This window comes from Salvelinus fontinalis, chromosome 10, assembly GCF_029448725.1.
Source record: "Salvelinus fontinalis isolate EN_2023a chromosome 10, ASM2944872v1, whole genome shotgun sequence".
In the NCBI taxonomy this organism is placed as follows: Eukaryota; Metazoa; Chordata; class Actinopteri; order Salmoniformes; family Salmonidae; genus Salvelinus; species Salvelinus fontinalis.
The window spans coordinates 4,612,050-4,626,974 of NC_074674.1; the positions used below are offsets into that span (position 1 = coordinate 4,612,050).

Sequence of the window (14,925 nt, forward strand, 5' to 3'; positions counted from 1 at the left end):
TAGGCTATTTTCCCTGTTCGTGCGTTCTCGTGTTTATGTCAGTTTGTCGTCCAGGTTTGTCTACTCCGTTTTGTTATTTTGTTAATTAGTCAAGTGTATTTCGTTTTCGTGTTTTCTGTCTTTTCTTTATTAAATATCATGTCTTCACAATCCGCTGCATTGGTTCAATCCCTGCTCCTCCTCTTCGGATGAAGAGGAGGAGGACAACCGTTACAGAACCACCCACCTAATCTCCAGAACCAAGCAGCGGATGTTCGAGCAGGATTATACACAGGACTACTGGACTTGGGAGGACGAGCTGGATGGAAAAGGTCCTTGGGCTCAACCAGGGGAATATCGCCGCCCTAAAGCTGAGCTGGAGGCAGCGAGAGCAGAGAGGCGGCGATATGAGGAGGCAGCAAGGAAGCAAGGCTGGAGACCGGTGAATCAAGCCCAAAACCGGCGTTATGAGGGGACGCGTCTTGCACGGAAGCCCGAAAAGCCCGTGAGTACCACCCAAAATTTTCTTGGGGGGGGGCTAAGAGGTAGTGGGCCACGGGCAGGTAGGAGACCTGCGCCCACTTACCAGGCTAACCGTGGAGAGCGGGAGTACGGGCAGACACCGTGTTACGCAGTAGAGCGCACGGTGTCCCCTGTACGTGTGCATAGCCCAGTGCAGGTTCTTCCACCTCCCCGCACTGGTAGGGCTAGATTGGGCATTGAGCCAAATGTCATGAAGCCGGCCCTACATATCTGGCCACCAGTACGTCTCCTTGGGCCGGCTTACATGGCACCAGCCTTACGCATGGTGTCCCCGGTTCGCCTACATAGCCCGGTGCGGGTTATTCCACCTCCCCGCACTGGTCGGGCGACGGGGAGCATTCAACCAGGTAAGGTTGGGCAGGCTCGGTGCTCAAGGGAGCCAGTAAGCCTGCACAGTCCGGTATTTCCGGCACTACCTCCCCGCCCCAGCCCAGTACCACCAGTGCCTACACCACGCACCAGGCTTCCAGTGCGTTTCCAGAGCCCTGTTCCTCCTCCACGCACTCTCTCTATGGTGCGTGTCTCCAGCTCGGTGCCTCCAGTTCCGGCACCACGCACTGAGCTACCTGTGCGTCTCCAGAGCCCTGTACACACTGTTCCTTCTCCCCGTACTCGTCCTGATGTGCGTGCACTCAGCCCGGTGCCACCAGTGCCGGTACCACGCACCAGGCATATAGTACGTTTTGAGAATCCAGTGTGCCCTGTCCCTGCTCCCCGCACTAGGCTTGAAGTGCGTGTCCCCAGTCCGGTGCCTCCAGTTCCGGCACCACGCACCAGGCCTACAGTGCGTCTCAGCCGGCCAGAGTCTGCCGTCTGCCCAACGGCGCATGAACTGCCTGTCTGCCATGAGCCTGCAAAGCTGCCCGTCTGCCATGAGCCTGCAAAGCTGCCCGTCTGCCATGAGCCTACAGAGCCTTCCGCCAGACAGGAACAGTCTGAGCCATCCGTCTCCGCAGCGCCGTCTGAGCCATCCGACTCCGCAGCGCCGTCTGAGCCATCCGTCTCCGCAGCGCCGTCTGAGCCATCCGTCTCCGCAGCGCCGTCTGAGCCATCCGTCTCCGCAGCGCCGTCTGAGCCATCCGTCTCCGCAGCGCCGTCTGAGCCATCCGTCTCCGCAGCGCCGTCTGAGCCATCCGTCTCCGCAGCGCCGTCTGAGCCATCCGTCTCCGCAGCGCCGTCTGAGCCATCCGTCTCCGCAGCGCCGTCAGAGCCGCCCGTCTGTCCCGAGCCGTCAGAGCCGATAGTCAGTCAGGAGCCGCTAGAGCCAGTCGTCAGTCAGGAGCCGCTAGAGCCAGTCGTCAGACAGGATCTGCCAGAGCCGCCAACCAGACAGGATCTGCCAGAGCCGCCAACCAGACAGGATCTGCCAGAGCCGCCAACCAGACAGGATCTGCCAGAGCCGCCAACCAGACAGGATCTGCCAGAGCCGCCAACCAGACAGGATCTGCCAGAGCCGCCAACCAGACAGGATCTGCCAGAGCCGCCAACCAGACAGGATCTGCCAGAGCCGCCAACCAGACAGGATCTGCCAGAGCCGCCAACCAGACAGGATCTGCCAGAGCCGCCAACCAGACAGGATCTGCCAGAGCCGCCAACCAGACAGGATCTGCCAGAGCCGCCAACCAGACAGGATCTGCCAGAGCCGCCAACCAGACAGGATCTGCCAGAGCCGCCAACCAGACAGGATCTGCCAGAGCCGCCAACCAGACAGGATCTGCCAGAGCCGCCAACCAGACAGGATCTGCCAGAGCCGCCAACCAGACAGGATCTGCCAGAGCCGCCAACCAGACAGGATCTGCCAGAGCCGCCAACCAGACAGGATCTGCCAGAGCCGCCAACCAGACAGGATCTGCCAGAGCCGCCAACCAGACAGGATCTGCCAGAGCCGCCAACCAGACAGGATCTGCCAGAGCCGCCAACCAGACAGGATCTGCCAGAGCCGCCAACCAGACAGGATCTGCCAGAGCCGCCAACCAGACAGGATCTGCCAGAGCCGCCAACCAGACAGGATCTGCCAGAGCCGCCAACCAGACAGGATCTGCCAGAGCCGCCAACCAGACAGGATCTGCCAGAGCCGCCAACCAGACAGGATCTGCCAGAGCCGCCAACCAGACAGGATCTGCCAGAGCCGCCAACCAGACAGGATCTGCCAGAGCCGCCAACCAGACAGGATCTGCCAGAGCCGCCAACCAGACAGGATCTGCCAGAGCCGCCAACCAGACAGGATCTGCCAGAGCCGCCAACCAGACAGGATCTGCCAGAGCCGCCAACCAGACAGGATCTGCCAGAGCCGCCAACCAGACAGGATCTGCCAGAGCCGCCAACCAGACAGGATCTGCCAGAGCCGCCAACCAGACAGGATCTGCCAGAGCCGCCAACCAGACAGGATCTGCCAGAGCCGCCAACCAGACAGGATCTGCCAGAGCCGCCAACCAGACAGGATCTGCCAGAGCCGTCAGCCAGCCATGAGCGTCCAGAGCCGTCAGCCAGCCATGAGCGTCCAGAGCCGTCAGCCAGCCATGAGCGTCCAGAGCCGTCAGCCAGCCATGAGCGTCCAGAGCCGTCAGCCAGCCATGAGCGTCCAGAGCAGTCAGCTAGTCATGAGCTGCCTTTCAGTCCGGAGTTGCCCCTCTATCCTGAGCTACCTCTCTATCCTGAGCTACCTCGCTATCCTGAGTTACCTCGCTATCCTGAGCTATCCCTCTGTCCTGAGCTATCCCTCTGTCCTGAGCTATCCCTCTATCCCGGTGCTGCCCCTGGTGTCGATGTTACCTAAAAGATTTAGTGGATGTAAGATGAGGGTGGTCATTTGTAGGGGGAAATGTAAGCTGGGATTGACTATGGTGGGGTGGGGAACTCGCCCTGAGCCACCACCGTGGTCAGATGCCCACTCAGACCCTCCCCTAGACTTTGTGCTGGTGCGCCCGGAGTTCGCACCTTATGGGGGGGGTTATGTCACGTTCCTGACCTATTTCTGTTAGTTTGTTGTATGTGTTAGTTGGTCAGGACGTGAGTTTGGGTGGGCATTCTATGTTGTCTGTTTCTATGCTGGTTTAGTGTTGCCTGGTATGGCTCTTAATTAGAGGCAGGTGTTTGGCGTTCCTCTAATTGAGAGTCATATTTAGGTAGGTTGTTTCACAGTGTTCGTTGTGGGTGGTTGTCTCCTGTGTCAGTGTTTGTCGCACCATATGGGACTGTTCGGTTTGTTTGTTCATCGTCATTTATGTGTAGGCTATTTTCCCTGTTCGTGCGTTCTCGTGTTTATGTCAGTTCGTCGTCCAGGTTTGTCTACTCCGTTTTGTTATTTTGTTAATTAGTCAAGTGTATTTCGTTTTCGTGTTTTCTGTCTTTTCTTTATTAAATATCATGTCTTCACAATCCGCTGCATTGGTTCAATCCCTGCTCCTCCTCTTCGGATGAAGAGGAGGAGGACAACCGTTACAGAACCACCCACCTAATCTCCAGAACCAAGCAGCGGATGTTCGAGCAGGATTATACACAGGACTACTGGACTTGGGAGGACGAGCTGGATGGAAAAGGTCCTTGGGCTCAACCAGGGGAATATCGCCGCCCTAAAGCTGAGCTGGAGGCAGCGAGAGCAGAGAGGCGGCGATATGAGGAGGCAGCAAGGAAGCAAGGCTGGAGACCGGTGAATCAAGCCCAAAACCGGCGTTATGAGGGGACGCGTCTTGCACGGAAGCCCGAAAAGCCCGTGAGTACCACCCAAAATTTTCTTGGGGGGGGGCTAAGAGGTAGTGGGCCACGGGCAGGTAGGAGACCTGCGCCCACTTACCAGGCTAACCGTGGAGAGCGGGAGTACGGGCAGACACCGTGTTACGCAGTAGAGCGCACGGTGTCCCCTGTACGTGTGCATAGCCCAGTGCAGGTTATTCCACCTCCCCGCACTGGTAGGGCTAGATTGGGCATTGAGCCAAATGTCATGAAGCCGGCCCTACATATCTGGCCACCAGTACGTCTCCTTGGGCCGGCTTACATGGCACCAGCCTTACGCATGGTGTCCCCGGTTCGCCTACATAGCCCGGTGCGGGTTATTCCACCTCCCCGCACTGGTCGGGCGACGGGGAGCATTCAACCAGGTAAGGTTGGGCAGGCTCGGTGCTCAAGGGAGCCAGTAAGCCTGCACAGTCCGGTATTTCCGGCACTACCTCCCCGCCCCAGCCCAGTACCACCAGTGCCTACACCACGCACCAGGCTTCCAGTGCGTTTCCAGAGCCCTGTTCCTCCTCCACGCACTCTCTCTATGGTGCGTGTCTCCAGCTCGGTGCCTCCAGTTCCGGCACCACGCACTGAGCTACCTGTGCGTCTCCAGAGCCCTGTACACACTGTTCCTTCTCCCCGTACTCGTCCTGATGTGCGTGCACTCAGCCCGGTGCCACCAGTGCCGGTACCACGCACCAGGCATATAGTACGTTTTGAGAATCCAGTGTGCCCTGTCCCTGCTCCCCGCACTAGGCTTGAAGTGCGTGTCCCCAGTCCGGTGCCTCCAGTTCCGGCACCACGCACCAGGCCTACAGTGCGTCTCAGCCGGCCAGAGTCTGCCGTCTGCCCAACGGCGCATGAACTGCCTGTCTGCCATGAGCCTGCAAAGCTGCCCGTCTGCCATGAGCCTGCAAAGCTGCCCGTCTGCCATGAGCCTACAGAGCCTTCCGCCAGACAGGAACAGTCTGAGCCATCCGTCTCCGCAGCGCCGTCTGAGCCATCCGACTCCGCAGCGCCGTCTGAGCCATCCGTCTCCGCAGCGCCGTCTGAGCCATCCGTCTCCGCAGCGCCGTCTGAGCCATCCGTCTCCGCAGCGCCGTCTGAGCCATCCGTCTCCGCAGCGCCGTCTGAGCCATCCGTCTCCGCAGCGCCGTCTGAGCCATCCGTCTCCGCAGCGCCGTCTGAGCCATCCGTCTCCGCAGCGCCGTCTGAGCCATCCGTCTCCGCAGCGCCGTCAGAGCCGCCCGTCTGTCCCGAGCCGTCAGAGCCGATAGTCAGTCAGGAGCCGCTAGAGCCAGTCGTCAGTCAGGAGCCGCTAGAGCCAGTCGTCAGACAGGATCTGCCAGAGCCGCCAACCAGACAGGATCTGCCAGAGCCGCCAACCAGACAGGATCTGCCAGAGCCGCCAACCAGACAGGATCTGCCAGAGCCGCCAACCAGACAGGATCTGCCAGAGCCGCCAACCAGACAGGATCTGCCAGAGCCGCCAACCAGACAGGATCTGCCAGAGCCGCCAACCAGACAGGATCTGCCAGAGCCGCCAACCAGACAGGATCTGCCAGAGCCGCCAACCAGACAGGATCTGCCAGAGCCGCCAACCAGACAGGATCTGCCAGAGCCGCCAACCAGACAGGATCTGCCAGAGCCGCCAACCAGACAGGATCTGCCAGAGCCGCCAACCAGACAGGATCTGCCAGAGCCGCCAACCAGACAGGATCTGCCAGAGCCGCCAACCAGACAGGATCTGCCAGAGCCGCCAACCAGACAGGATCTGCCAGAGCCGCCAACCAGACAGGATCTGCCAGAGCCGCCAACCAGACAGGATCTGCCAGAGCCGCCAACCAGACAGGATCTGCCAGAGCCGCCAACCAGACAGGATCTGCCAGAGCCGCCAACCAGACAGGATCTGCCAGAGCCGCCAACCAGACAGGATCTGCCAGAGCCGCCAACCAGACAGGATCTGCCAGAGCCGCCAACCAGACAGGATCTGCCAGAGCCGCCAACCAGACAGGATCTGCCAGAGCCGCCAACCAGACAGGATCTGCCAGAGCCGCCAACCAGACAGGATCTGCCAGAGCCGTCAGCCAGCCATGAGCGTCCAGAGCCGTCAGCCAGCCATGAGCGTCCAGAGCCGTCAGCCAGCCATGAGCGTCCAGAGCCGTCAGCCAGCCATGAGCGTCCAGAGCCGTCAGCCAGCCATGAGCGTCCAGAGCAGTCAGCTAGTCATGAGCTGTCCCTCAGCCCAGAGCGGCTATTTATTCAGAACTGCCCCTCAGTCCAGAGCTGTCTCTCTGTCCGGAGCTGCCTTTCAGTCCGGAGTTGCCCCTCTATCCTGAGCTACCTCTCTATCCTGAGCTACCTCGCTATCCTGAGTTACCTCGCTATCCTGAGCTATCCCTCTGTCCTGAGCTATCCCTCTGTCCTGAGCTATCCCTCTATCCCGGTGCTGCCCCTGGTGTCGATGTTACCTAAAAGATTTAGTGGATGTAAGATGAGGGTGGTCATTTGTAGGGGGAAATGTAAGCTGGGATTGACTATGGTGGGGTGGGGAACTCGCCCTGAGCCACCACCGTGGTCAGATGCCCACTCAGACCCTCCCCTAGACTTTGTGCTGGTGCGCCCGGAGTTCGCACCTTATGGGGGGGGTTATGTCACGTTCCTGACCTATTTCTGTTAGTTTGTTGTATGTGTTAGTTGGTCAGGACGTGAGTTTGGGTGGGCATTCTATGTTGTCTGTTTCTATGCTGGTTTAGTGTTGCCTGGTATGGCTCTTAATTAGAGGCAGGTGTTTGGCGTTCCTCTAATTGAGAGTCATATTTAGGTAGGTTGTTTCACAGTGTTCGTTGTGGGTGGTTGTCTCCTGTGTCAGTGTTTGTCGCACCATATGGGACTGTTCGGTTTGTTTGTTCATCGTCATTTATGTGTAGGCTATTTTCCCTGTTCGTGCGTTCTCGTGTTTATGTCAGTTCGTCGTCCAGGTTTGTCTACTCCGTTTTGTTATTTTGTTAATTAGTCAAGTGTATTTCGTTTTCGTGTTTTCTGTCTTTTCTTTATTAAATATCATGTCTTCACAATCCGCTGCATTGGTTCAATCCCTGCTCCTCCTCTTCGGATGAAGAGGAGGAGGACAACCGTTACAGAACCACCCACCTAATCTCCAGAACCAAGCAGCGGATGTTCGAGCAGGATTATACACAGGACTACTGGACTTGGGAGGACGAGCTGGATGGAAAAGGTCCTTGGGCTCAACCAGGGGAATATCGCCGCCCTAAAGCTGAGCTGGAGGCAGCGAGAGCAGAGAGGCGGCGATATGAGGAGGCAGCAAGGAAGCAAGGCTGGAGACCGGTGAATCAAGCCCAAAACCGGCGTTATGAGGGGACGCGTCTTGCACGGAAGCCCGAAAAGCCCGTGAGTACCACCCAAAATTTTCTTGGGGGGGGGCTAAGAGGTAGTGGGCCACGGGCAGGTAGGAGACCTGCGCCCACTTACCAGGCTAACCGTGGAGAGCGGGAGTACGGGCAGACACCGTGTTACGCAGTAGAGCGCACGGTGTCCCCTGTACGTGTGCATAGCCCAGTGCAGGTTATTCCACCTCCCCGCACTGGTAGGGCTAGATTGGGCATTGAGCCAAATGTCATGAAGCCGGCCCTACATATCTGGCCACCAGTACGTCTCCTTGGGCCGGCTTACATGGCACCAGCCTTACGCATGGTGTCCCCGGTTCGCCTACATAGCCCGGTGCGGGTTATTCCACCTCCCCGCACTGGTCGGGCGACGGGGAGCATTCAACCAGGTAAGGTTGGGCAGGCTCGGTGCTCAAGGGAGCCAGTAAGCCTGCACAGTCCGGTATTTCCGGCACTACCTCCCCGCCCCAGCCCAGTACCACCAGTGCCTACACCACGCACCAGGCTTCCAGTGCGTTTCCAGAGCCCTGTTCCTCCTCCACGCACTCTCTCTATGGTGCGTGTCTCCAGCTCGGTGCCTCCAGTTCCGGCACCACGCACTGAGCTACCTGTGCGTCTCCAGAGCCCTGTACACACTGTTCCTTCTCCCCGTACTCGTCCTGATGTGCGTGCACTCAGCCCGGTGCCACCAGTGCCGGTACCACGCACCAGGCATATAGTACGTTTTGAGAATCCAGTGTGCCCTGTCCCTGCTCCCCGCACTAGGCTTGAAGTGCGTGTCCCCAGTCCGGTGCCTCCAGTTCCGGCACCACGCACCAGGCCTACAGTGCGTCTCAGCCGGCCAGAGTCTGCCGTCTGCCCAACGGCGCATGAACTGCCTGTCTGCCATGAGCCTGCAAAGCTGCCCGTCTGCCATGAGCCTGCAAAGCTGCCCGTCTGCCATGAGCCTACAGAGCCTTCCGCCAGACAGGAACAGTCTGAGCCATCCGTCTCCGCAGCGCCGTCTGAGCCATCCGACTCCGCAGCGCCGTCTGAGCCATCCGTCTCCGCAGCGCCGTCTGAGCCATCCGTCTCCGCAGCGCCGTCTGAGCCATCCGTCTCCGCAGCGCCGTCTGAGCCATCCGTCTCCGCAGCGCCGTCTGAGCCATCCGTCTCCGCAGCGCCGTCTGAGCCATCCGTCTCCGCAGCGCCGTCTGAGCCATCCGTCTCCGCAGCGCCGTCTGAGCCATCCGTCTCCGCAGCGCCGTCAGAGCCGCCCGTCTGTCCCGAGCCGTCAGAGCCGATAGTCAGTCAGGAGCCGCTAGAGCCAGTCGTCAGTCAGGAGCCGCTAGAGCCAGTCGTCAGACAGGATCTGCCAGAGCCGCCAACCAGACAGGATCTGCCAGAGCCGCCAACCAGACAGGATCTGCCAGAGCCGCCAACCAGACAGGATCTGCCAGAGCCGCCAACCAGACAGGATCTGCCAGAGCCGCCAACCAGACAGGATCTGCCAGAGCCGCCAACCAGACAGGATCTGCCAGAGCCGCCAACCAGACAGGATCTGCCAGAGCCGCCAACCAGACAGGATCTGCCAGAGCCGCCAACCAGACAGGATCTGCCAGAGCCGCCAACCAGACAGGATCTGCCAGAGCCGCCAACCAGACAGGATCTGCCAGAGCCGCCAACCAGACAGGATCTGCCAGAGCCGCCAACCAGACAGGATCTGCCAGAGCCGCCAACCAGACAGGATCTGCCAGAGCCGCCAACCAGACAGGATCTGCCAGAGCCGCCAACCAGACAGGATCTGCCAGAGCCGCCAACCAGACAGGATCTGCCAGAGCCGCCAACCAGACAGGATCTGCCAGAGCCGCCAACCAGACAGGATCTGCCAGAGCCGCCAACCAGACAGGATCTGCCAGAGCCGCCAACCAGACAGGATCTGCCAGAGCCGCCAACCAGACAGGATCTGCCAGAGCCGCCAACCAGACAGGATCTGCCAGAGCCGCCAACCAGACAGGATCTGCCAGAGCCGCCAACCAGACAGGATCTGCCAGAGCCGTCAGCCAGCCATGAGCGTCCAGAGCCGTCAGCCAGCCATGAGCGTCCAGAGCCGTCAGCCAGCCATGAGCGTCCAGAGCCGTCAGCCAGCCATGAGCGTCCAGAGCCGTCAGCCAGCCATGAGCGTCCAGAGCAGTCAGCTAGTCATGAGCTGTCCCTCAGCCCAGAGCGGCTATTTATTCAGAACTGCCCCTCAGTCCAGAGCTGTCTCTCTGTCCGGAGCTGCCTTTCAGTCCGGAGTTGCCCCTCTATCCTGAGCTACCTCGCTATCCTGAGCTATCCCTCTGTCCTGAGCTATCCCTCTGTCCTGAGCTATCCCTCTATCCCGGTGCTGCCCCTGGTGTCGATGTTACCTAAAAGATTTAGTGGATGTAAGATGAGGGTGGTCATTTGTAGGGGGAAATGTAAGCTGGGATTGACTATGGTGGGGTGGGGAACTCGCCCTGAGCCACCACCGTGGTCAGATGCCCACTCAGACCCTCCCCTAGACTTTGTGCTGGTGCGCCCGGAGTTCGCACCTTATGGGGGGGGTTATGTCACGTTCCTGACCTATTTCTGTTAGTTTGTTGTATGTGTTAGTTGGTCAGGACGTGAGTTTGGGTGGGCATTCTATGTTGTCTGTTTCTATGCTGGTTTAGTGTTGCCTGGTATGGCTCTTAATTAGAGGCAGGTGTTTGGCGTTCCTCTAATTGAGAGTCATATTTAGGTAGGTTGTTTCACAGTGTTCGTTGTGGGTGGTTGTCTCCTGTGTCAGTGTTTGTCGCACCATATGGGACTGTTCGGTTTGTTTGTTCATCGTCATTTATGTGTAGGCTATTTTCCCTGTTCGTGCGTTCTCGTGTTTATGTCAGTTCGTCGTCCAGGTTTGTCTACTCCGTTTTGTTATTTTGTTAATTAGTCAAGTGTATTTCGTTTTCGTGTTTTCCGTTTTTTCTTTATTAAATATCATGTCTTCACAATCCGCTGCATTTTGGTTCAATCCCTGCTCCTCCTCTTCGGATGAAGAGGAGGAGGACAACCGTTACACATTCAGAACTTAGCAATGAACTGGTCTTGAACAGAAACCCAAACACATGTTTCAAAATGATGTATTAAACAAATTGTACAGTTATCAGGTATTCTATGCTGGAAATGTTTCAATAGCTTCTATGTGATTGCCTGCCTCAAAAAAATGGAGTGAAATGGGAGCTAATGTCTACCTGCAGGGCACAATGAGGTAACCAATGGAATGCTTGTTCATTCTTAATACTTTATGAAACAAATGTTCAGTTCAATGAGTTTTTGTACAATGTCAATGAGTTTTATCTTATTTTTTGTAGAATGTGTATGGATGTTTGTCTTCCTTGGATTGAGGGATCAAACAAAGGATTGTTTGATCAGAGAGGGAGTGTACCTTACCTCATTACACTCCTCTTCCTTCCTCTCCTGGCCAGAGCGGTGGAGCCACAGCAGCACCAGGGCCATGGACCTGGAGAATCCCAGGGGAACTGTCTGGAGCTGCAGCAAGAGCACAGCCAGTGAGCGGTACTCAGACTCCAAACACACAGCACAGTAGTTACAGTAGCTCTGACAGGTTTAATCAACATCCCAAAATCTTTATGAATGCCTTTTTATGAATGCGTATGATTTGATAAGTAATTGTTAGGTAAGAGAACTGAAGAGCATGTGGACCATGCAGGGACTCACAGCTGTATATGGACAGGTTGACGTAACAGTTGTGGGTGCCCAGGAGATTGGTGCAGCGTTACAGACCAGAGTTCCCAGATGAGATGTTGACTATCTGGACAGAGCCTGATAGGTCCCCTGTCAGAACAACAGTTATTATTAGATACAAACATTAGTTTGTATTTACTACCATACAGTACTGTTTTGATTCCTAAATTAAACATGTGACATCAAAATAGTGTGAGTGGCAAACTGTCTTTTTGTGATTGCTCTGCTGTAGCCGAAACTCCAGTTAGACTAACTGGTCCAGCAGCCGGCTCGCTCTCTGCCGTAGCAGTTGAGCCTGGGAATGAGGTTCCATTAGACAGGCTCTACTGCACCTGCAGCATGTTGTTGATGTGTCTGGGGCACGAAAAGAACCGCAAGGCCCACACACTGAATATGCTCCCAATTTCCACCTTATATTTACAACGTTTTGATCCTGACCTGACCTGAAGAAGATCCTTTGAAACGATGTCAATTAAGATGCTAATTAGAAGCATATTCAGTGTGCTGGCTTTCCTGTTCTTTTCAGGTATGTTTCATCAGCCCAGAACCTACAGTTTTTTTTTTTTAAGGATTTGCGAATAACCACAAACGTAACCATGGCAACGCTTTCCGTCCATGTGGATGGGTAATGAGATTTGCTCTAGTTCCAGATTATTCCACCGCATCTCGGGGGTGGGGACCCCCTCAGCCACCATACAGGAGAGGGCTAAACTCCCCCCAATATCAGTGACCCCAAGGAGTTAGTGCTTGTCAATTAGATACTATTTTGTTTTAAAGATTAAATTATTTATTAACATGGTAATTTAAGCATCTTCTCTTCAACAGATTTTTGGGGGGCTATGTCATTACATAATGAGTAATGAATGGTTACACAGTCATAAAACATTTAGCCAACTTAAGAAAAATAAATGATCCTTACACTTCTAAAAAAAAGAATATAATTAGCATAGCAGATGATAATCATGACCCAGTGAAATGATAGCCTACTGAGAGTCAACAAAACATAATCAGGTTTGGTTATGTATATTTTACAGTTCCCTTGTTCCTATTAAGCCCACAGCTCAACTCACCATACTCCCAGACCAGCCACCCTCCAGTGCAGCCCATGTCTGAGAGGAAGAAAAGTTTCCTACTCTTGGTCCATCATATAACAGCAGTGTCAGTAGCCTATCGTTCTGCTAGGTTCACATGCAGAAGCATTGACTGGGCAAACATAATTCATATGTTGAGTGTCTAATTCCCCCAACCCCTGCACGCTCACTCTCTTTCACTCTTTCACATACACAAACAAAAAAGTGTCAAATATGTCTTTTAAACTTAGTACTTACGATTAGGATTTCATATTCAGTCGAGAGAATGAACACTGTGGTACAAGACGACAACACATTAAACATAACTAGACATGAACAGAAGGCTGGCCGAGGATATTCATTTCAATGCGATACAATTGAGAAAAAGTCCAATGCTTTCACAGATATTTTGCTCTTGTAGATGTATGGTACAAATTATGTGATAGCTAAAAATCATTTGAAATTGTTTGTCCCATGTGAAATAACGTGCCAGGCGGTGTGCTGCGTGTTCTACTTCTCAGAATAACAAGTTGTTCCAAGCGCCGAGAATGGAGTGATAAGAGGTAGAAAGATGTGCCCAGCTGTCTACTCCTTCCAACAAGAGTGGAGAAGAAGCTCACATTCCATCCTATCATCAACCGGACTACATCCGACTTAGGGAGGTTGCAGGGAATGTATTCCACTGTGTCATAGCCTTTTAGTTTCCAGGTGAATGCTGCAGGGGATCAGGCTGTCAGTACATCTAAGGAAACCCTGAAGAATGTCAAGAAGACTCCATACCCGGTGGTGAAGTGGGACCTAGCTAGAATTATGTCCAGCTCACAAAGACTTACCTGCACTGTTACGAGAGAAGGCAGTGAAGTATGTGAATTTCTGATAAATTCTTAACTCCACTTAAATACTTAACTGTGGAAGGTTTCTATCTAGACTTAATGATAACATATTCTTCTCTGATTACATGATTACAAGCAACTAGCAACGAGCGAGGAGAAGACCCTGAGAGCAGAGCAGCAGAAGTCAGAAGCCAGGTGTAGGGTTCAGAAAGAGGTGTCCAAGTAGCTCAACGTCAAGACACAGCACTGCCAGGGCACAGTGGCAACAACTACAGGTGTAACTATCTGAAGGCCATGGGGGGAGGGGAGCTCAACTCACAGAAGAATACTGTGCTGAACAATATTCAGCCCTCCTTTTGTGTGACTTAGGAAGGAGATGAGGGTGCATAGTGCTGTGTATCAATCTGAGCTGGCAGAGGTGATGGAGAAAGTCAACAGCAGACCATTGCTGCTCCCGCACCACTGGCAGGTCAGAGTTCAGCATAGAGTAGCAACTCTGCTGATATCCCTCCTTACCAGTAATCACTATTCAGCCAGAGTTAAGCACATCTAAAGTCAGGTACCTACAACTGTATAATGTCAGTGCCCGGTCTCAGGAAGTGGAGATGACATCAAAGGCTAATTGTGTTGTGTGTCCTGTGTCAGGCCCGGAGGGAGGCAGAGCAGTGTTTCTTCCTGATCCTGGAACAGGCTGGGCTGGACAAGGTTCTGCTGTGGAGCAAGGCTATGCTCCAGGAACAGAACTTACAGCTAGAGGACACACAGGAGGCCTGGGAGGATACTGATCTCTATGAGGAACCTGCAGACTCCGGTGAGGTGGCATAACTCTATGGGAGGAACCCTGACAAAGACAACATGGTTTTACTACTATGTTAAATGACACAAGTGTTTGATCACATTCAAATGTTATTTTTTGCATCTCTTTACCATCCTATATTAGTGCATGATTTGAGAAGTTACGCTTTCGATACACGTTTAACTGTCCTCTCGTCAGGACAAGCATGTAATGTCTCCTAGGATAAGAGCACATGGAGTTTGATATTAGCTACCATATTTACTCCTGTTATGTTCTATCAGAGTAAATAACTCACGAACACTAGAGAAGTTTAATTCTCCCCAAAGGGTCGATACAGCTGTATTCAGACAAAAGACATGGCTTCCCCCCTGGTGGTATTCATAACCCACTTTGGGTGGAGCCTCCTCCTTATCGCTAAACATTGCATCCTTCTTGCTAAGCAGGGAACTAAGTGATATGAGCCTTCAACGGTTTCTCCCCTTATCAGTACTGTCACATGCAATTGTTTTCCTGCACTCAGCACATTCCAAGCTTAGTTGTCTTACTACAGAACCATTACCTTCTCACTCCTTTATATACTATGAGTTTGATCTATCATGTCTTCAATATCTCAATGTTCAAAATTTACCCTGAATCCAACACTCCCCTGCTGCCTGCATTAGCTAACAGACATGGAAGAGAGACAGAGGAAAAACATTCTTTGTCTTTCTGCAAACGTTTTAATTTACTTTTTTTAAACCATTGAAATGTCAGACAGTGACAAAAAATGAATGGAATACATGTCTATGTGCCATAGACCCCAGACTTTCCCTGTAAAAATAGTCTCGACA

At 54.2% G+C, this 14,925-nt stretch overlaps 1 protein-coding gene across 4 annotated transcripts in view; it reads left to right on the plus strand.

Annotated features, from left to right (window-relative positions):
- The window catches only part of LOC129863445 (pecanex-like protein 3), a 40,375-nt gene extending 25,527 nt beyond the window's left edge, over positions 1–14,848 (plus strand). Inside the window, exons 34-37 of one of the 4 annotated variants that reach the window (XR_008760963.1) lie at positions 11,117–11,200; positions 12,988–13,327; positions 13,436–13,574; positions 13,945–14,848. Coding sequence is in view for 2 of the 4 variants with exons in the window: in XM_055935448.1 (XP_055791423.1) it covers positions 11,117–11,299 (183 nt within the window). In the remaining 2 variants the exon portion in view is untranslated. Of the gene's footprint in view, positions 1–11,116; positions 11,587–12,987 lie in introns of those variants that run through there. The other 3 variants (XR_008760962.1, XM_055935451.1, XM_055935448.1) reach the window with 3 other exon arrangements.
- Positions 14,849–14,925: the final 77 nt, after the last annotated feature.